The sequence below is a fragment of the Taeniopygia guttata genome, chromosome 9, assembly GCF_048771995.1.
Source record: "Taeniopygia guttata chromosome 9, bTaeGut7.mat, whole genome shotgun sequence".
Lineage (NCBI taxonomy): Eukaryota > Metazoa > Chordata > Aves > Passeriformes > Estrildidae > Taeniopygia > Taeniopygia guttata.
In genome coordinates, this window is record NC_133034.1 from 11,138,181 (window position 1) to 11,162,004 (window position 23,824).

General features: G+C 38.3%; 1 protein-coding gene across 1 annotated transcript in view; it reads right to left on the reverse strand.

The window, feature by feature from the left end:
* The window catches only part of DNER (delta/notch like EGF repeat containing), a 111,491-nt gene extending 91,602 nt beyond the window's left edge, over positions 1-19,889 (reverse strand). The window contains exon 1 of the mRNA XM_030280061.4: positions 19,514-19,889. Within this exon, the coding sequence (XP_030135921.4) occupies positions 19,514-19,759 (246 nt within the window). The 5' untranslated portion in view covers positions 19,760-19,889. The remainder of the gene's footprint in view (positions 1-19,513) is intronic.
* Positions 19,890-23,824: the final 3,935 nt, after the last annotated feature.

Below are 23,824 nucleotides of genomic sequence, written 5' to 3' on the forward strand. Positions count from 1 at the left end.
ATTACATCAAAGGACCAGTTCACTGACATCCCTGCAACTGGACAAGACTAAACATTCATGAAAGAAGTGCAAGCTAGAAAGCTTATTTTCCTGATAATGGATACTGTAATTTGAAATGGTTGACGGTTTTGAAGAGAAGTTATCACTATTTCCTGAAATTGCGCAATCCAGCAAAACAACTCACCCTTACTGGCAGCACAGAATTCAGATAATGCGACAAGGAATATTGTCAAGGAAGCTGGATAGCATTCCAGCCCAAAGAGGAAATTTTGCATTTCATATGATAAAAGTAAAACTGAATATAAAGTCACAAACATTTTTTACTCATTTTGAACACATATGCAGAGACATGTGCAAGCTATGTTGCAGAAATTAATCAATTATTTGGGTTCTAGCTAACAATGTCATTTCTTAAACTAAAATTTCTTCCTCATCTAACCTGAGTGCTACCATCCACTGCAGTAACACAATAAGCAAAGCAAGCCCTTTCTCTAAGTGAACTTGCATCCTTCTTTCTCCTTTTTCATTCCTCCTCCCTTTCTTTATAGCATGAGATCATCATGTAAATAGAAGATTGAAATAAACTATCTCTGCACAGCGTCAAGCCAAAAATTTCTATCATTGTTAAAATCAGCAGATTGAAAATTAAATGGTTAAATATTTTAAATCCCAATGATTCACCCATTTGTAACAGGAAAATAATATCTTATTTCTTTCCCTGCATGCACAAGTATCAGAATGACCTACTGTTAACATTTTTACAATTAAAGATACTTGGCAAAATACACTTGTTTCCTCCTACTCAGAAACAAGTTAGAAAAACCTCCAGGCCTGACTCCGTATTTCCTAATTTTATAAACCTTTATCTGTTTAATTTTAACATAAGAGATGGCAATAAATTTACTTTACTGACTGTGCACATCTCAAATAGCTATAAAATACAAACAATGAGGTGAGGGTTCTGCAGGAGTAAGAAAGAAGGGATGCAGATGGCATTGCAGTGACAATTTGTGCTACAAATGGAAGCATTTCCCAGACTGAAGGCTTTTGTCAATCAGCAGGGCAGGGACAGGGGCAGCCCTGATGTCCCCAAATCCCGGCCCTGCCTGGGCTGCAGGGCAGCTCGGCTGGGAACCCCCCTGGGCACCTGCCCTAGGCCCTGGGAATCACATCCCATCGCTGTTGGGGCAGCTCAAGGGCCACAGCTGGGAACAGCTGGATGCCGAGACCACAGGCAGCACAGGCGCTCCTGCCGCACCAAGGGCTCCGCTCTGAGTAAAGGTGAGCCCGCAAAAAGCGACCCCGAGTTCCAGATTGGTCTTCAGCAACATCAGTACCTTAGGCACTAAGAGACAGTCTGTGTGTCTTCTGCAAAACCCTCTGCAGAAAGAATTGTTCCACACTATTAAGTCTTTCTATTATACATTCTCTATTATTAGATATTGCTATTTTAAGGTTCTTCTCCAGGTCTTACAACAAAACTGTATAAACAGACTTCACACTGACAGCATTTAATTGCTTTGCATGTGCATTGTTTAATGCATGAATGATTCGAGCAATTAAGAGCCAGAGGTGCTGCTTAGTTTCCATCCTTTTAGAACCCAGGAAAATCTAGTGAAATAAAGCAATGATTCTCAACTGGAGTCATGCAGTCCGAAACCATTCGGTGTGTCTTCTGAAAAAAGAAAACATGTAATACATGTCTATGATCCTAGGGTTTAACAGGTATCACTTTTATACTTTTGGACTATCAATATCAATTTTCAAGCATATTTTAAAACAGCAAGAACAGTTACTTTGTGGATGTCTATAGAACCAGAGCATTTATAAGTAATTCTTTCAAATGATTGATTACAACTGAGAAACTTTATTTCATTCTTTAAAAAATCAACTAAGCATTCAACCATTCAGTTAAGACAGCACCAATAATTTCCCCAAAGAAACTTAGATATATGGTGTCAATTTATGTGTCTAGTGAAGAAGCATTTCTCTTGAGAAATCAAATTGGGTTTTTCACTTTTTATCATCATATGGTTCTATTTCCAACAACTAAAAAAATACTTTTACTTTCAAAATTACACGTACATTCAAAATGCAAACATGTATAAAACATTATGCTTTTTACAGGAATAAGATAGTTCTGAATTTCTAAGAAACAGAGTTGAATTATGGTTCAAGATAAACAGAACAATGCTTATCATTCAGTGGTTTTTACTGTATTGAAACAACAATATTATTATATAAATTATATATAAGATGAAAAATATTAATTTTAGAAGCCAGATAAACAGAAGTACCTGTAACTAATTAGTTACCCCTATTCAGAATGAAACAGGATCTTTTTATGTTAATTCTAAGAAGACAAAGACCTTAAATTAGGACTTTAGCACAGTCTCATGGACATGGGTAATTTTGTTAGACAAATACCTAAAAGACTCTCAGGGCACCAGCCTCAAAAGGGATATCATTGAACACTTTTACTGGTCTTACCAGCTGGTCTGAACTGACATGAAAGGGGAAACAGGTCCTGTTAAAGGACCTGACAGTGACTGGTGTATAAATCAAAACACATCAAAACACATCAATTGCAAAACTCTAGTTTTCAAAACCCTGATTTTAAAATTGTGCTGAATTTGATTTTTAACTATGAGATTTCATATGCTTTCCTAAAGAAGATATGACATCCAGATCACATTCTTATAACTATTGGAATATTTTTTTATTACTACAGCTATTACATCAAGTTCAAAACATTTTGTTACAAATGCCAACTCATTATGCAAATTTCTTTGTCTAAATAGTTACATCTTTCATATACATATTCAGGTTCCTAAATTTCAGATATTTTGCTTAAAAGATATGAGGCGTTTCTCATTGTTAATTGAAAAACGGATCCTAGGATAAACTTTGTGAATCTATATGATAGCTCCTTTTTTCAGATTAACGATCTGATTTTTTCCTTCAGCAAGCCAGACACCTGAATTTAAATTGCAGAGGAATGGAGATGTGAGCAAGATCAACCTTTTCCATAGACACTGTGTCTCTGATGTACCAACCATGAAGCTGTTGGAGCCAACATGCACCAAGCCTGGTTTCTTTCAGACAATGCACACTTATCTGTGAGGAGATTCTCCTGGAGAAGGCTCATTCTCTGCATTAGACCAAGTTACAGAAGTCTGTGTTGCATGGGATCCAGAGTGGCAAGGAGAAACAGCCATTATTATTACAAATAATAAATAGAATTTCTTACTTCCAAGAAATGCCATTTATTATCTGTAAATAAATAATTATTTATACATATATTATTTGTAAAAGAAAAAATTCTTTACTTCAACCAAGCCCAGAAAAGGCAATTGGCTGACAATCAAATATTGATTTGCAATTTGTAGGCAAACAGCTGGGAGAAAGCTAGATGTGCATCAGCATTTATGGAGAGCTGACCTGGCAGCCAGGGAAAAATGAGCAGGAGAAGATTTCTGCATCTGTAGATTACTGTAATTAGTAAAGAGCGCTTTGTGAAACTTCCTAAGACACAAAATCAGAATTGGCTCCTTTTAGTCTTATAAACAATAGACTTTCATGTGGTCACTTTGATGACTACATTCAGCTTTCAGTTGTTAGCAGATTTTTTAGGGTAGAAAATAAGCAGACTACAGATGGGGAAAACATTGGAGCTGGCTCAGCAGGGTTAATTCTGGCATGATGCTGCATTACCAGTCAGCTGCAGTGCCTCAGCACCACACTCCAGGGACCAGGGTAATTGTGCATGGAGCTGGCAGGGAGTCAGGAGCTTTGTTAGCTCCTGATCAGCATTAACCATTCTAAATAAAGCTCAGCTCTATGCAGACAAATGTAGGTGACTCCACATGATCCTCATCAGTACCCTGGAGCTTTCTTCCATGTGGAGTATGCTATTTCCCCAATAACAGATAATGGAAAGTGACTACTAGCAGGAGAAAGGTTTTATCCAAAGTTGTCCCACTCCAGTTTCAGCCCTTCTGTACAAAACTTCCCAAAAACTTAGAAGGAAAGGAGGAAATTACAAGAAAGCAGACTTTTGCATTGTCACAGGTGCACAAAAAATATCCTGCAATAAAGTGAAAAACGGAATTTGCATTTGGTGTGCTTATTACTGCAGAGTGAAAGTGTTTCATCATAATGAGAGGAGTTTTAACCATTACTGAGAATTACATAAGGTTATAGTCCACACAAAGGAACATTTTCAGGGATTCAGAACCACTCTACAGAAATTAAGACAAACTAAATTCACCAGAATAATTATTTGTAGAAACTAAGACAAACAATTCACCAGAATAACATCCTGTGACAAGGCAAACTGATAAAAGTAAAAATAAAAGGGGGACAAAATGTAGGCCTAAATACAAAGAGATATCAAATTAAGACCTTGGCACAACTAAACATAGCATCAAAATCCACCAGATTGCTGGACGATTGACTAAAACACTTCTAGAATAACTCTGATAGGGACAATAAGAAAAGTAAATTAGTATCAGAAGGTAAAAATCCACAGTACCTTTCAGCTCTGAAGAAGACCTCTATAAGCTCTATAAGGTCACCATATTGTTAAATTGTGCAAGAAAGTTTGCAAATTTTGGAATGAAAAATACAGAGTCAATTTTGTAGTCTGAAAGTCTATATTTTTATTATAAAATCAGGAGATTTCCAAAGTGAAATTTGAGCATATCTCACTCCAACATTATAGACATAAAGAAACTTTTGATGTTGAAGAAAATAGTGAGAAAATTTCTAGGGGCAGATTATAAATCAAGCATTGAAATACCAAGTTTCCCAACCTTTAGATCAAAAAACAACAATGTTAACAGATCAGGCAGGAGACAAGGAAGAACAAGCAAGGTGAGGACAGGATTTTTTTCTTACATCTATTAATTATTTGGAGCCAGAACTATTTTATCTGAACTGACCAATAACATGGTCTTGCAGATATTGATCACTATTGCAGTCTATTGATCCAATCCACAATCAGCTGAGTGCAATGGAAACAGTCATAAATTAGGAATTTAAATATGCCTGCAAAACAGATTCTTATTTCTTTCTTTCTTCATTCATCTCATCTTGAATCATATCAAATACTTTATCTTCACAGAGAATCCAACAAAGAACTCACCCTATAGAGATACACAATGAAAACATTAAAAAAAAAAATGTTTTAAAAAGCACAAAACCCAAGGGCACCTAGAACAAACTGTGCTTACCACATCTATACAGCATAGCAAATGATTCAATGTTTCAGAGCAAGGCCTCTGAGCTGCACTGCTCTGTTCAAGCCATGTCAGAGTACCTGAAGAAATGAGCTTCTTGAAGATTGTCAGCAGCACCACAATCCACTGTGAAAAAATTAAACCACATTTGCCAGACCACTGGATATATCTGCATATATATATAAATGATGGGAGTCCAATTCAATTGCTAAGCTCAAATGCATCTTTGTAGATAATTATTTTAAGTGTTGATAGAAAGAAGTTATTGTTACACAGCTTCAATAATAGATTATTCTAAATCTATTCCAAAACCCATACAAAAGTGGAATCTCTGATTTTACTTACATTATCAATCTGCATGAGTTATCACAAGTGTAGAAAAATAAGAAAGTTGCTGTCTGGTCTAGTTAGTTGAAACAAAACAAGAAGATGAATTAGAGCACTAGTAAGAGTTCTTTTTAGTAAGTCATATGATTTTCCAGAAAGCATTTTTAATTTTATAGTAAAATCTTGAAAACAAATTTGTTCAGAATGATGCCTCTGTGCTTCATAGGATTTTCAATTCCCATTCTCAGCTAGCTTGGTGGTAGGAGCCATCTACTTGTTCCAGAAACATCTTTCCAGAATAAACAGGAACAGTAAAACAATTGTGAAATTGTAACTACAACTCGAAAAACTCATTGAAGGACTTAATCCATCAGAAAGTCAATTTTAGAAATAAAACCAAAAATTATCAGCAGTGAAGATTTATAAACACTGACTCCCAACATATTTCACAAAAAGGAATTTTAGAGAAAATTCTTTTCTAGAAGACTCCTCTCACTCAAACTGGAATAAGAAAAGATGCAATCCACTCACACTTCTAAGCTGATGTAGATGACTATGCAATATGACTTCAGCAAAAAGGCAAGTGACCTCCACATTAGTTATTGGCCAAAGCAGAAATGAGCTCTAAAAAGGCTAAAGACCTAAATATAGTCTGAAATAACAATATTACTTAAAAGTCTTAAGTGAAAGTCATAAGTGAAAGTCATGGTTAAGAAGATAGTCAAAACCAAAGAAATCTACTAAATTTTTCAGAAATAAAATGTAGCTAATATTTCTAGCTGGTAAGTCACTGCTGAGGTTATTGCTGCTGAGCAAAAAAAGTCCATAATTTGTCTAAAGGAGTAAGTGAAAACTAACTGGATCACTCTAGTTAGTTCTCTAGCGTTCACTGTGGAAATGCATATCAGATTTGCTACCAAAAAAAAAGGAAAAGAGAATAAATATGATTATTATATTTGGAAATTCATTAGCAATGAAAACTGACTATTTTTTCTCTAAATTATCTGCTTCTTGTATATCCCAATTCATACCTTAATGCCAAAAATTAGTTCTCAATATTTCTATACATGTGAAATCCTATGGCAGATGTCTGTGTCTGCTTCTGTATTAAAGAACTATGATGACCTTAGAAAAAGCAAAATTCAAAAATCCATACAGATGGCTAAAAATAATGTGATTTGCTGTATCCACATGAACAATGGTATATAACATTATAATAGGACCAGAGAAATTCATAATATTTTCATACCTGTGAGAGCGCTAAGGACACCTGGAACACTATGCAGCATCATTAATGCATTTACTCAGATCTGGAATACAGGCAGGTGCTAACGGAAAGGCCAACAGTCAAATTCTCAAACCAACTATCCTTTTAGTTATACCTAAAGAGCTGTCAGTACTGAAAAGAAAATCCCACAATGCCATTGAAATGCAAGTCAAGCAAGAAAAGAAGCTATCAGACTTTTTCAGCATCTAAATCCTCTTTGTCTAAGAAGAAAATAAAAACTATTTTTGGCAGCTAACTTTATTTATGCAACTCACGCTTCAAAGACAACACCAGAAGCTACAAAAATTACATCCCTGCAACTGCAATGAACAGATGCCTAAGCATCAAACAAACTGGGAATCAAACAGATGTTGTTCTGATAAAGGTAGAGGAAAATCTGAAAAACTTACCTAGAGAATATTTTAAATAGACTGCCTTCTAATGGTCGTTTGAAGTATATATTTACTCATCTAGCTAGTATCCTCAAAAGTATTCCACACCCTGTGAAAGTCAAAGGCAAGGGCAGCTTTGTGGCTCAGGAGCAGCACTGCTGTGGGAGTGGATGTCAGACCAGAGCCCCAGCCCAGCTCTCCCTTTCCAAACCAGCCAAGGCAGCAATGCAAACTTCCCTTGCTCAGAGCATATTTTGTACATGAAATCAAAGCTTCTATAACTGTCAAACTCCAGAGCACAAACACAAGTGCTTTGTCATTAAACCTGAATGTATTGATTTCCTCATTCTATGATGGATATCTATGGCACATATTTCGACTTATTTGTTATACAAGCTTAAAAGTCATCCATAAAGTTTAACTTTTGTCCTCTTTTTTTCCCCCAATGCTTCTTGTATTTCATGTCTTAACTAAAGAAATGCAAACACATAATATTGTACTCCACACTCATCTTCATCCCACTTCATGAGGTTTAAAGGGACTATAAATGACTTACTATTCTACTCATCCATAATTGCAGTAGAATGACTGCAAATTAGTTTCTGCACTGGAACATCCCTACGTACACTTTGGCTCCCTCTGGGCTGATATGATTGTCCTTAGAAAGAAAGCAGATTCTTCTAAAATGAGGGATACAAGTTTAATCAGCTCAGCTTGATCAGCAATCAACCTTGCATCTTTACAATTCCCTTGAAAAACAGAAAACCTCATCTCTGTTATTTTTAAAAGACTGAGAAAAATAAACTGTTTAGATCAACAACTGGTACTCAACAGTTTTAGAGTTATCTCCAAAATTAGATTAGGTAATGGCAAGGTTAACATCTAAATCAATACACCATTAAATACTCAGGAACTTTTCTCTCCAGACACAAGTGATAGAAACTTCTAGCTGAACATAGGGGTTATCAGAAAACGACAATTCATTGATTAAAATTAGTTTTGTGCTGGCACCTCTAATCAGAGGAAGCCAAATCACAGCTGTGTTTCTGACATTTTACCTCCTTTCTGCAGCACTAATGTTCTGCTCCAAGATCAGGGAATGCTGCCCCTTGAAGCCCCAAGCTGCAACCCCCCTCTCAAAGTCAGAGAAGAGGATTTCAAAGACATGACTGCCAGGGTAACTTGACATTCTCAAGACTTCACAGAACTTCAGCTTCACAGAACTGTCCTGCTCAGTGCCAAGAAGCCTGGAAGAGCCTCTGCCAGCCAGCAGCTCTCATAGCTCAATAGCTGCTGGCAGAAAAAGCCCCACCTCCAAGTGGGGTAAACTTCCACATCGTAGGCAAGGAGCTTAGAAAATCTGAGAATACAGAACACAGCTCGATGAAAATGTATCTTGGAAAAGAAAAATGTCCTCAGAACTAGAAATCTGAAGTTGGAAGATGCTGCACTACTCATTACAAAGTGAAAAGCACATGCATCATGCAAAAATGAGTAAGATGCTACATTTGCGATTGCTGTGTGTCACATACTAAGGTTTGTTAGCACAGCTGTTATTCCAGAGTATCCTTCAATCAATTACTATGATTATTTACATTAAGTCTCATATAAACATAGTATGGTTAAATCACTCACAAATATGTTATATTAAAAGAAAAGCCTCCATGTTCCTAAATCAAAAACAGCAAAGTTCGGACCATACCCTGGTTTGCTACACACTGCTACCAGCAGGACTTGATAAGCAGAGAGCAACTATCTAACTGATAGATCTATCCTGCTGTTCTTAAGCAGGCCTTTGTGAAAAGGTAGAATCACTGTAACTAATGATCCATCCTTTCTCACTCATCTGCAGAAAAGAAAATGATGAAATTTGATGATTGCAGGGGAAGGCCTATTTAAGTGGGGAGAAAGGTGCTTTGGAATCATGTGGCACCTTGTTCCTGACCTTGTTCCTGCAAACTTTCACCTTAGAGCATTTCTTTGGTACATTCCAAGAAAGCAGAGCTCAAATGGTGACTGAAATAACAATTTCTAAACTTACATTTAATACTTTCATAGACAGAAAAATTACTATGAGTTTACATCAGCTTTAAGTGACATCACAGTCAAGTCCCAAGCAGCCTTCTAAAGATGTTCCATATTTTTAGAATCCTCTGTACAAGCCACGTCCCCACATGTCCTCAAAAAGATTATCAAGAATTTCTGTAATATCATCTCAGGACCTTTCCATTACTTTTAAAAGGCAATAGTTAGACAAATTTTAACATTAGAGTCTATTACAGTCATGTAAATTAAGTCAATTTGTCATTCCTTCAATTAAACGTGTTAATTTCCCAGGGGACTCAACACCATTTTCTTCAGTTGTCACATATGCCATCATCACACAGTACAATGTAGCCTTAAAAGAATTAATCAAGTATCTGATCTTACAGACCCTGCCCATGTCAGTAAACCTCATGTAACCCAACTCCCTAAAATTCAAAGACATTCTCAAATGAGAAAGTTTCTCAGATCCCCACATACAAGAACACAGCCTTGCTGTTCCATAGTCACAATAAATGCCAGAAAACTCTCCTGCAACCAGACAGCAGAATTAGAAATCTCAACACAAGATTCATTTAGCTCATAAACTATTATTAGACTTTTACATAGCCTTCTTCCTTCTGTTTAATGTTCAGTTTGTCTGAAAATGGTTAAATTTGACTGAAAATTAGATTACAATAGAAGCACAAGTATACAGTCAATTGCAAGTTATTAATAGACTGCTAGGTGTGTAAGAAACCTAAAAAATTTGTTTTGGTTAGCCATAACAGAAATTTTTTCACTAATTTGATTTTGTTAAAGGTATTTAACTATTTCCTTAATTTCTTCAGCAGAAGAAACCATTCATCACCTTGAAAGCAAAAATAAAATTTGCATGAATTTTAACAGATTTGCTGAATTGAATGCACAAATCATCAAGGCTGAATAAGAAACTGAAGAATTGTCATTGGGGCTCTTGGTGATAGTTACTGTCCTTATGGACAAACACAACCAATATATATTTCAAAGGGAGATCACACCAACATACCAAGTCTGAAAAATTACAAAAACTTGTCCATTTATATTCCTTAGCCACATGATTTGGTTAATAGCTGATACCCAGAATAATTTAACTATTTCACTGATACTGTTTTTTTAAGGGATTGTCCTTGTCACGAGATTACCTTCAGACTCTTCCTGTTTGTCTCTGTATAAAAGTAAACAAGTAGTCCATCCCACATTATTCAAATCTTCCCATATCTACTACCAATCTTTCTCGGGGTGCTCTCTATTCCTGCCTTTTCTATCTTGTAAAAAAAGTTACCTCAACATGATTTCAGGGAACCAGGCACTATTTGTTCATAGAAGGGAACAACATTCTACTCTCTTGTGACATTATCTGCACATCTTTAAATTGCATGTTGAGCACGCAGGCTCAATGAAGATTCTACCAAGTACACCCACCAAAACTTATGGATATTCCTCCCAAAGAATCAGAGTTTATTTATTTGTTGAGAATAGGCATGGTTGAGCAAAGTTATTCCTCCTTTTCTACACTTGTCGTCAACAAGCTTCAGCTTTGTTAGATCCAGCACAAAGGACCAGATAAGGGTTACCTGGGCTGAAAGAGAGGCTTGTTGGAAAGAAAAGGAACCCTATCTTCTTACTTTCTTTACAGCTATTGTTCCTCCAGCTACCTCAAAGTCTTCTCAAACTGACAATACAGCTGCTGTTGCAACTAATAGGTGAGCTACAACAGAGTTCTCAAAACCATTAACATTCAGTGACCTTATCTGAGTAAAACAACCCTACTTTCACTGTCAATTGGAATTCTGTTCTTACCTTATTCAAGAGCACCTTGTTCACAAACACCTTTGCTACAGAAGTCTTTGAAATACTGGTCATTGATATATTGCCCTGTTTCCAGCGGGAAAGAACATTATGAAACTAAATTATTCTGTAAACTGCTAGACTGAATATTTGCCAGATATAAAAATAGTCCAAGTGGTTGATTTTTTTGTCTTTAATAAGAAAGCTTTTTTCATTAGAATTTAAATACATCCTGATAGGATCACTGATGTGTAATTCAGAATCTGGCATTTCAATACTATGCTACCTTATAAAGTACTTCTCACTCAGCAGTCTTTATATTTATTCACAAATTAACCTTTTGAAAACCCAGGATTAACTGAATTTACAAAGGAGAAATGGAAGTAAGAAGGTTCTATGAGTTTTTGCCCAGTGTGACTCAGCAAGGCAGTGAGAATTGCAAGAACCAAATCCTGATATCCCCCTTCCTAGTCACTATGTATCAATTCCAGACCTTTCTATAGAATTTACAACTACTTTTTCAGGGTTTACACCAGAATGTAATACTAAAAATACATTATAATTGTCACAGCCTATATTATTGTAAAGCAAACCAAGGTTGTTATTCAAGCAAATTTGAAAAATAATATAGGACAGTGATATGTATTGCTGAAATCAAACAGGCTCCAAATGCAGCACACAAATCAGCTTTTGAGTGCCTAAGTGCTTCTTTGTAAGAGATTACACTCAGCCAATAGAAAAATAAAGAGTTTTCTGACCAAGCAAATACTACTTCCTCAATGTTTATTTTGATGTGTCTTTCTCTTGTTACAAAATTGTTGGCAAATTACAAATTAATCACAGATTAATATCTTTTTTCTAATAATTAAATTACAATTTCTGTTTTGTGAATTCGTATTGACAAATGAAAACTGTTACTCCAGAGAACATTTATTTTGGCGTTTACTTTATTCCAGTAACAAATAAATTGGAAAAACTATACAGAACCAAAAAGCTGAATAAAACTTTTTCCTTAAAAACCAACCCAAGACTGTTAATAAAGAGTGCTCTACAGTGTCAAATGTACATAATAAACTACTTTTACCTTCAGCTTTTGGCTTAAATGCCACTATGAAATTTTAATGCAATTAGCCCTACTTTTTCTAAAAAATGTGTTTTCAACTGATGCGGGCGCACTGTAAATTTGGATCCTTTCATTTGGGGATCACCATACATCTATGCAGGTTGCTGAGCTAACCTTATCACATCAACCAAAAGTATATAAAAAAAATTAATATTATCGAAGCCTTCCCTCTAGTGCAGTTGACAAGAGAACAGGTAACCTCTCAGCATACATAAAAATGTAATTTGGTATTGCACAAAACCTTTTTTTTAGCTTAACCAACAAACAACAGGAATATCATTAACTGACTGACTCCGTTCAGAAAGGGCATTGCAAAAAGAAAAATATTCACTATATTCACAGAGAGGAAAGAGTGGAATAACTGATTTTCAGAGGGAAAAAAATACAACAGGGGAATGCAATTACATTGAAAAACTGAAAATGAAAAGTAGCAAATTTTTTTTTCCACTAAATTAAGATATGGGATTAACTGGAACACAAATGTAACACAAAATATAATGGGGGTTGATATTTAACAAGAACAGAGTGAGCTGTGAGAGCACTAAAAGCAACTGCAAAACCAAAAACCAACCAACCTATGTCTGTAGTCAAGTGGACACTGTTTTCAGCAAACCCATATCAGCCTATTAAATCAGAATTTTAATTTTAATTAATCATCTGCTAAGATTTTTAGACTCAAGATCCCATGATTAGTGAGATCTTGCTAAATACCACTTCTGAAATTACTGACATTATTGCTACTCCTGTAACACTGAACCAAGGCATTCAAGTCCATTTCCATTGGGAACTTGCTCCACTAAAGATGAGTTCCAGAGCTACTCAATATACACATGACAACATCAAGTTACATTATTTCAAAGGAAAGTAAAACAATGCTGGATTTTAAGCAGATATGATTACAAACTGATTCTCTTAGATCAAAGAGCATAAACTGCAATAAAATACAGCATATGAAAAGCTGAAGCATCTTAGCATAGCATATCTTCTATTATTATTCAGTTACTTTACACCTGATCCAGCTTTTTGCAATCTTCAATCATAAAAAAATTATTGCATTGAAAGCAACATGAAACTTTCATTTCTATTATGGATTTTTTCAGAACTAAATAGTTTGCACTATATGTAATGACCTGACTAGCCTTTAAAATGAACTATTTTTAACTAATTTAAAGAGAGCCGTTTGAGATATTGGAAAAGACAATACAAAGATTCCAAAGGTCAGTGTCTAGATGATATCTAAATAAAAACCTCTCATATAACTGAGACAGTCAGGGTTATTACATCATTCCAATTTTATTCTACAGATATTTACAATATATTTGTTTAGATCCCATGGCAAAAATCACAGCACAATTTTTTATTGACTGCTTAGGAAACTGCTGAGTAGTCTCTTACATATTTTCACATTATATGCCTTAAGGCAAGATGCTAATTTTAAAAGCTTAAATTTTAAACTGGAAATACATTTCCACTACACTTAGAGAAACCAGATGTTCTAACAGCTCAAATAAATTTGGCATAGAAACTAGTTTTCACATTTATTTTTTCTGTGCTATTTGAAACGACACATTGCCACACTGCAGAACTTCACCAGCTCCACTGCAACCCTGGAGATCAGAGTTCACGAGGTGCCTGAACAATACTGCACTTGCAGACCACAAGAACTCACAGAAAACAAATTACACCCATAAATTCCATGTGACACATAATTGTAAATTGAAAAAAACCTCAACAATGATGGTGGAATGTGAATATTTGTGACTATAGTAGATGTTAACTAAGTGTCCTGGAATTCATTTTTCAGATATCTAACAGTAACATTGCCATCTTAGGAGTCCTGCCTGCATGGCAGGAAGTTTGTCAGCATCCAAGTACAGTTTAAACTTGATGTAAAACAGACATATATAACATTCAGATTTCCAGCAAAAGGGAGGCAGGAACAGGACAAGACTAATAGACAAATGCAAAATCTAATGGGGAGGAAAAAAATACAGGTGTGTGTATATACAGAACGGTTTAGACTGGAAGGAACCTGAGGGAGTTCTCTGCTCCAAGCCCTGCTCAGGTCACAGTGCTTGAGTGGTTGGGTGGTTTTGGCCACACAAGCCCAGAATCTCCAAGGATGAAGGTCCTACAACTGTTCTAAATGTCTATTCCAGCGTTTCACCACCATCATTGCCAGGAATTTTTTCCTTAGATTTCTGGGACTTCCCCTTCTATAAGATGTGTGCCCCCTCTCCTTTCACTGATCACATCTGGGAAAAATCTTGCTCCTGTTCTCAATGACCACCCATTAGGTGGTTGAGAAGGGCACTTGGATCCCCCTTTGATGCCTCCAAGTAAAAACTGAGGTCCCACAGACTCTTCTCACACACAGTATATTCATCAGTGCAAATATTTAAATTCTGCATCATGAAAGTACTGCAAGAGTGAGCAGAACTAGTCAGCAGGAAACAACATGGTATCTCAAAACTCAGGCCAAAGGACATCCAAATAAAAGAATATTTAAGGGCATCTGCTAACTTTACATGTTACTTTTATTAAATGTAAAAGAGCAAACACAGTGGTCACATCACAAAACATCTGAACCACAAGAACCACATAATCTAAGTATATACCCTTCATTAATGAGTACAGAATGGGAAAAATAGCATTTTCAATATATTAGAGAATTCATTACTAATTTATGGACTGGAGACTGTTCAGAAGGGATGTCAGCACTTAATAGGAAACAGGATCATGTGAGGAATTAATCAGGATACTGACAACAAGGTGATTTAGCAGTTGGATTAAAGGATGTCCTTTTACACAGCACTGTCCAGTGCAACCTGAAATAACCTGGCCAATAAAATTCACACTGCTCACACTGAAGTATTAGACCAGTGAGCCAAGAAACAACAATCCTTCCTCCTGCAGCAATTTGCTAAGTCTGGATTTCTGCATTCAGCGTTAAACACATTACTAGAAATCTATTGAGACAAAAAAAAAAGAAAAAAGAAGCAAAAACCCAACACAAGATAAAAATACAAAAGCGGGGGTCAAAGGACATGAAATCCTGAAATCCCTGCACTAAAGTCTACAAACATTCAAATACTATGACCAAAGACAAGAATAAATTCATCTGGAATTCAAATGTACAAAACAAAAGGGAGGGAATGAAGAAGAACAATCAGGCAGAAATTCAGGAGGGAAATAAAAAATCACTTTAAAAATTAAAAAATAATTCTAAGAACAAAATTTAAAATGCAATCTATTGTCCAGTTTTTACAGTATCAGTTCCTTCCTTGACTTTTTTAAACTCAGGCTACATCCTTCTAGAATTCTATTTTAAATAAAATGTCCATAATTATGTCTAAAAAATATTTTCTGTTCTAGGTGTGGAAATACAACCAGTAAACACAACAAATCATCCCCAAGACCAAAGAGAGCTCTTTGCTACTAAAAGAGTAACTTGAACACTATCTCAAAAATGCACTGCACCAGTGGCTACCACGTCACGCTCAGAAGTGGAACAGTCACTCATCACTAATCAGATAGAAGAGAACTGCTGCAAAGTCAGAGTGCTGCTTCAGTATGCTTGGACACTACTTGTTTTCTAGTTTTCATTACTGATAATCTATAAAATAACTAAAAATATATTAAAAAGCAGCAAGGTAAAAGAATGAGAGAAAATTATCAACCAAAAGAGAGAGAAAAAAATTAAAAAAAAAAAAAAAAACAAGCAAGACAAGCAACTAAAACAAAGAATGTATGACAGTATTTTAAAATACATTAATAATTTAATATTTCTTCATGTGATAGCCTTTTAATGAAATTAGCACTAGCATGGGATCAAATAAACATCATGCAATTCAATGCAATTAGCTAAGTTCCAATTCTGTATTTTTAAGCAAATTACGAAATTGATCATGAAGGTTTTTCATTTCCTAACTACTTATTGTGTGCCTTATGTCTCTAAAATTATTTCATTAAGTACTAACACAAATTAATTTTTACATACAACTTTCTGGGTCAAGAAAAACTATTTTATTGGATTCTGTATATCATTAAACATAACAGAGTAGTGATTACATTAGTCATATAAAAATAAAGATTGTTTTTAAAAGTAAAACACAAATAAAAAATTAGGGATTATAAAGTTAATGGAACTTTAGTATCTGTTCATTTCAGTTTATTTCATCAAATTCCCTCAGTGTAAACCTGAGAAATGGCCAATTTCAAATTCCCACACAAAAAAGGCAGATGATTTCACTATAATTTTTGTACAATTTCCTTGGGAATACATGGGATTTCTTTGCTCAGACCAAAGTATAAGATACTTCAAAACAGTAATTCTATGTCTCCCTTAGAGACTAGAAGTGTTATAAAGAGAAGTGGGAAAAAATTCAGAACCACGAAAAGAAATAGAGGTAAATTAGAGCAATGTCCCACAAAGGAGAAGCAGATAATCCATTAAAAAAAAATTTAAAAAAAAAAAGCCTGACATTTGCAAAGCAAAGTATATTCAAAGCATAAATAATGTGAGATATGTACAAATACATAATTCATGGGATGGATGTACTAGAAGGACCTGTAATTTCTGTTGTTAAATAAATAATGAGTTACTAAAGCAATTATAACATGAAATCATGAAATTGGCTTGCCCCAGTAAAATACATCACTTGGTGATAGGAAAGAAGCTCTGGACTTTTAGAAGTACCTCATGGTTATGTGATGTCAGTTTTATTCCCATGCCAGCACCAACATCCTCAGATGCATCAAAACCAGTTACAGTAAAATATTCAGGGGTAAAATTGCTGTTCAGTCTCCAGGTTTGACTCTCAGCAATCTTTCTGCATTATCAACTTCACCATGCCCAGCTGACTCACAGGCACATTGAGAACATTTTGTCTTCATTCTAAAATCTCGACACATCTGAGCAGAATCATTGAAATGTTGCCTTCACTACAAGAAGCAACGTGAAAGTTAATTCTATCTTTTTAGGGAAGCTGGAATTCCCAAAGAACTCCAAGAATCATAAATTCCAAACCAGAACCAATTCCATCCAGGACCCTAAATTCCAAAAATCCCAACTTACTTTCCATGATCTGAGTATTTAAAGACAATAATTCCCATTCTTTCTTCCCTTCCTGGCATTTCCCTCAATGAGTCCAACTGTTCAGTACCAATGCAGCATTAAGACAAAAAACCCTATCTAGATATATCCCAGTGATACCCTGATTTAGCCAATAGCTTTCTCATAAGCTGTAATGGTACATGAAAAAAATCCTTACAGTTCTTTTTAAACCATTACATTTATTTACTGTAACTGAATTAGAAAACATGACCTTTCTTTGTGGAAGTTTAAGCTATTAGGGCAGCTGTTAAGCTCTGAGGTATCTGAATGACAGAGCAACACAAGAAGTAATGCATTTGTACAACATTTATTTATTCCTTATTTTGATAAAATGAGCAAAACCTCAAAGATGGGCATATTGTGTTTATTTTACACCCTTAAAAAATCCTGCTTGGTCTCCATTTAAAGTTACATTCCAAAACCATATTAACTTTCCAGAACTACCTGGTATCCACACTTAAACTGCTGATGTGATAGCTAAAAGTGGCACTCATTTCTTTATCAGTATTCCTTGCAGAGGTCATTACTCACTGTTTTATAAAAAGAAACAAATGTATAACACCATAAGCCTCCTGTTATTAGTTAATAGAATGCATAACTGCTATGAAAACATTGCCTATGTCTTTTATTAGAAAAACAATTAAACCCAGATCCCCAGGCAGAACACTTCACAGGAGGTGTGATGGTAGCAAGCGTTACATTTTACTAGGTCTTCAAATGGGTCATTAATCTTTCAGTCGTCGATCTCAGACACTTAAGTCTAACAGCAATGTGCAGAAGCAAACACACAGCGCTCTCTTTCTTTGTAGAGATAGAAACATAGTAAACTCCTACGACAAGATCTAAAATAGCCAAAGAGAAATCTCTTTAATCCACTTTCATCTCTCCGATTTTACAGCATCTCATTAGTGTAAATATTTTCACTTTCATTGTTACATTGAACCAGTTGAGGCATTTCAAGGGAAGCAGAGAACTCTGTGCATAGCGCTCCTACTTTACAATCACTCTTACACTCGACTACACATTAAGTCTTCAGTAAACGTATTATCCCTTTCATCTATTTAGCAGTATAGTTCAGACACTACAGGACAAAGGAACGAGAAAATAAAGTCTAAAAGGCTGACTGAAATTACTTGAAGTCATTTGCTTCCATGTCAAATACACTTACAAGCAAGAGCATTGACAAAGCAATGGTTGTCCATCCACAGAGCCCTTTGTACACCACTGTCACGGAAAGTACCCCAGCATATACACATGCAGGAAACAAACCTCTGTGTACCTGCACCTGCTTTTCCTTATCTGGAGATAGACAAAACTGAGTGTTTGTGAATTTCTTAACATGATAACAAAGATCCTTAATGCTAGAGACAAAAGGGGAGAAAAGAAAAAAAATACTATTTCATGTTACAGTAATTAAATTCAAATATTATATTACATTAGGTCCCTATATGACCAAGCACATTAGAGAGATATTCTTAGTGCTTCTCTGTATTTTAGATCATTATCCCTACTTTGAGCGTTCCGATCTTTCAGAATTCAAGATCAATTCAAAAGCCGCCCGAAATGTGGGAGCGAGCACTCCTAGCCTATGAAAATAACCACTGGAGACAAGATTTAAGGAGTAGCATTCAGTGCAATAGAGCATCTGCTTCCAAGGACCATTCTTTTCACCTTCCAGTAAATGGGTGTTAAATAACCTGCGAGGTCTGGGCGGCGGGGCTGGCTGAAGTACCGACATTAACCTGGCAGGCACGGCTGGGCTCAGCCCCATCCTCCCTCACCCCGACCGAGCGCGGAGCCCAAGCCGCTCCATCTGCCGCCGGGGTCGCGGCTCCCGGCGCGGCTCGCAGCCCTCAGGGCCGGCAGCTCCTCGGGAAGCGCCGGGGCCAGCGCAGCTCCGGGTGCCCGCGGCGGCCGGGAACGGAGCCGGCGGGGGAGCGGCCGAGAGGGGCGGGGAGGACGCGACACCGCCCGCCAGGGACCGGGACCGGCCGGGGCAACAGGGCCGGCGCAGGGCAGCGGGAAGGGCGGGATGCGGACGGGGCAGGGCGGGCAGAGCCGCCCGCGGACGGGGCAGGGGTGAGGCGGAGCAGGGGAGAACATTCGCTCTGTGCCCGCAGAGCGCGGGGACACCCAAGGGCAGGGACAGGCACAAGGACGCGCGGCGGGCGGGCGGCGCTGAGGCGCGTCCCTTACCTGGCAGGAGTCGCCGGTGACCCCCGGGGGGCAGGTGCAGCTGTAGCCGACAGGGGGCTGGGGCAGGATCAGCTGGAGGCGGCGGGGCGGCGGCAGCGGCGAGCAGGTGCCGTTGTTGCGGCAGGGCTGGCTGAGGCAGGGGTCCCGGCCGGGGGGCGCGGCGCTGGCCGGCGCGGGGAGGCAGGCGCGGCGCTCGGCCAGGGCGAGCAGCAGCAGCAGCAGCAGGAGCGGGGCGGCTCGGGGCATGGCGGCGGGGCGTGAGGTGCGGGCGCCGCTCCGCTCCTGGCGGCGGCAGGGAGGGAGGGATGGAGGGATGGAGGCAGCGGCCGCCCTGCTGCTCCCGGCCCGCGTTCCCCGGGCAACGGGCGGGCGGGGCCGGGCCGGGGCGGAGCCGCTGCCGCGCCGCCGCGCGACCGCCAGGGGGCGCCGCCCGCCCGCGGCGCGTGGGCCCGGCGGGACGGGCTGAGGGGCGGGGGGGCGGCCGGGCCGGGACAGCGGGGCCGGGACAGCGGGGCCGGGACAGCGGGGCCGGGACCGACACTGGGTGTGCAGCGATCCCTGGGCCGAGCCGAGCCCGGGCGGAGCGGCCGGGACTGCCCACCAGGCCCGTCCCCCGGCGGGGCGGCGGCGGCCGGGCTGTGCCGAGCTGCCGGGGCACGGGGAGCGGCACGTTCCTGAGCTGCCCGGGGGCATTCCGGGGTGCCGGGCTGTGCCCGCGGCCGGTGCCAGGGACGGCACAGAGGAGCCCGGCGGGACCGAGCGCTGCCCTGGCTTAGGGCAGCCGGGGAGGGACGCTCCTGCCTGCGATCAACTCACCGTTTGCTGTTTATTTACTGCTTCACAAGTGAAATTCACTGATGATTTCTTTAAAATTCTGTTGAGACCGAAGCTGGGTCAGATGAAAAGCATAAACACTAATCGTGTCATTTTTCATACTGCAAAGAACGTGTATGTTTTCTCAAGCGAGATTACCTACGGCTGATTTTTAAAAATCGATTTTTATTTTACCAGTCTTCTGGGTATTTTTCTATTACCTCTTACTAGCACTAAGGTACGAGATCTGTTAATCAGCTAATAGAGAGCAGAAAGATAACCCCTGTTCTTTGGCCTTCTATTCATTTGCTTCTGCAAAAGTGAAGTATTTGAATTTTTCATAACTAATGACTTCTCACATCCATATTGCAGGGTACAGGAGGATTCCTGCTTACAATTTTCATTAAGTGTCACACTTCATGTATGGCCAAAAGCTCTATCACAAGCAGAAATAACTGGTGGTGCTAACTGAACTGAAAATTCATCGGGGTATCAAGCAGCTTGACCACGATATTCTGTCCTTGCATCCTGTCTCTGCTCCTCCTTATCCCCCCAGCCCCGTTCGCTCCTCGCAGCGCGTTCGGTGCCGCTCCGGCTCCCTCTGCTGCCTCCGCGCCTGCTGCGGCCCGGGCGCTGCGGTGACCGCTCTGCTCGAACCGACTCCTTTTACATTTGACAGGATTTGTTCTTGATAAGTCCACAGAGGCTGCTACTGTCTCCCTGTTATCTTCCAAGAGCTCTCAAATAACTTGTATATATCCCAGGTTGCTCTGGGATTTGCTGTTAAAGCAGCAGGGCTGTAATTCTCTCTGTGCTCCTTCTCAATAAGCTTTGTCCTTTTGCAGTCTCATAGGACTTCACCTTTCTGCACAGGCTGTCAAAGACACTTGTTAATAACAAGCTTTGGCCAGTTCTCTAAAAATTTTATAGAACTGATTATCAAAACCAGACAATCTTAAAAAATGTTTTCCTCTCGAAGCTGACCCATCTTTCTGCTCCAGCTCTGCTCCTGGCTCATGCTAATTGTGTTGTGCCGCTGACTGACGTCCCCTAACAAAGAGGATGGCTGAACAGTCAGTTACATAGTGACTCTGTTTTCCAGATTTTCCTGTACCCCCAAAGGGTTCAATAATTCTGGTCTATATCTGAAAGTTTTTGGGAGTAAGACATTTTAGATAAGCATTGGAAAATATGGTTTCAGGACTGACAGCTACACTAGACAATGAATTCTGTTGGTGGAGTAGCCTGGTAATTGCAGAAAATAACAACTTTAAAAATAAGCTGGTCAACCAATGCAACTGACCAAGCAGGACATAACACAGTGCTCCGAGTCAGATTGTACATACCTTCATCACAGTTTTCTTAGCTTTTCACAGAATATATAAGCAATGTTTATATTATTTTCATATGGAAATATTTAACCTTACAACAGAAGATATTATGCTTGCCTAATTACTTAGTCATTTTTTGAAATGCTATTTCTTTTTATGCATATTAATGTTCCAATGTGCATAATTTAAATAATTTTATAGTTAGGTTTCCATAAACAAATTACTAATCTTAGTATTCAACAAGGATTCAAGCTGTCTCCCTCATTTACACTAGCTAGGATTTGAATTGTATTACCACCCTAATAGCTTATTAGTGTGGCATAGACAAGCTACATTACAGCTTAACTATTTATTTTGATGGAAGAGTACTCATCCTCTAGTGGCTTGAAGGAGATTTTGCAGAGATTTTTTTATCTCTTTTGATTAAATATTTAGTAACAAAAAAACTCCCTCTCTTATTTGCTAAAAGAAAGCCACATACTTTAAATATCTTCCACGACTACAATTATCTATTTTCTAAATATCGATTAATTCCTTTAAAACTACTAATTATTTCTTGCATTTTTCTATACTAGCATAGGAGTTAATTTATATAAGAAAGTTACTGTGTTGAACCTTTTCTGAGCAGTGTCTGGACTGTGATTCTTTTGTTGCTTGTTTTGGGTCAAGCTGAAATTGAAAAACTGATATTTTCGTCATGCCTCCCTCAGCTTGTGCCTGCTTTACAGCATCTCAGGAGTTTCAGTCCAAATTGCACAAGGACTGGGACCTTAAAGTCACTTGAGAAATTTCAGAGGGTCCCACTCATGCGACTGAAGTCAAATTTTTAAAAAATGCCCATTGTCCTCCCAGTCCCATTTGAACAGCAAGCACAATTAAAGATACAGCCCCTTGAAAATGATTGCTGGATTCACAGAAATTACTACTGTTTAGCGTTGTGTTTCATAGCTTTAAATGCATTTATTTAAAATGTTTGCTGCGTGTTTTTAACTTTCTTTTTCCAACCACACAGAGTTTACTGGAATAGAAACTATTCACTTAACTTTGAATGACCCACACTTCAATTTATCAAAATATTGGAGTACAAATTTAAACACATAAGTAGTCCAGTTAATATTCAGTAGAATTCAGTAATATTCACCTTGGAAGGAACGTGCATAGGTGTTTCATATTAGAACTTATTTTGTCTCCCCTTCCTGGGTTTGTGAGGGCAGTTTTTAACTACAGGAGAAAGGTAGTTTTAGGCTCTGAACAGAAACAGAATTTTTTAAAGTACATTATTTACTGCTGTAGTTGGGTGAGCAGGAAATACTGCTTTATTTCTGTGTGTGCACCTGAATAATTTCTATTTTTCTTCTCTCCTAGCACAGACTGGCACACACCTTGCTCCCTGACAATGTGTGGGGATTTATCTGCTTTTCTACCCAGCTCTTGCACTTATATTTATTTTAACTTGTTCCCCTTTATTAAGCTGTTTGAAAATTGCATGTTTTCTTCTTCTTGTTTGCTAACTTTGCAGGAAGAAGTGGTGATAATCCTCCTGATTCGTGTGCCACTGTGTATGTTGTTATTTAATGTCTGCTGGGCAGGGGAGCTGTGGTACAAGTAGGGAGGTGTTGACACAAGGAATATCGAGAGCTGTCAGCCCAGGTGGAGAAATATTCTTCATTGTGGGAATCATAAATTCTTGGGAGTCATAAATTGTGCTTTAAGACAAAATCCATAGAGCAGAAATTAAACTCTTCTATTAGGGAGCACAGAGCCACCGTGCTGTGAAAATTCATGACGTGTTTTATCAGTGGCAGGCAGTTGAGGAATGGCAGCATTTCCCACATCTTCACCTGTTTGCTTGGTTCACAGCAACTTTTATCAGCCTGTGTGGGTTTTATTTATTTTTAGAACAATGAGATAAAATATACACAGTAGAAATATTTCACAAGCAGAACAACTCTCTGATATCTAAGAAAGCTTTCTCTAAAGGTTAACAGAGATTTTCTCAATGGCCAGTGCACCTTTCTCCACAAAGCTGTACACAGCCTTTGAACACAGGTACTCTTCAGCCAAAATGTGGTTTTTATACTCTCATAGTGGTTTTTCTCACCATTTTGTGTGACACCACAGGAAATATTACTGTACATCACAAAATGAGAAATTTATCATAGGAAAA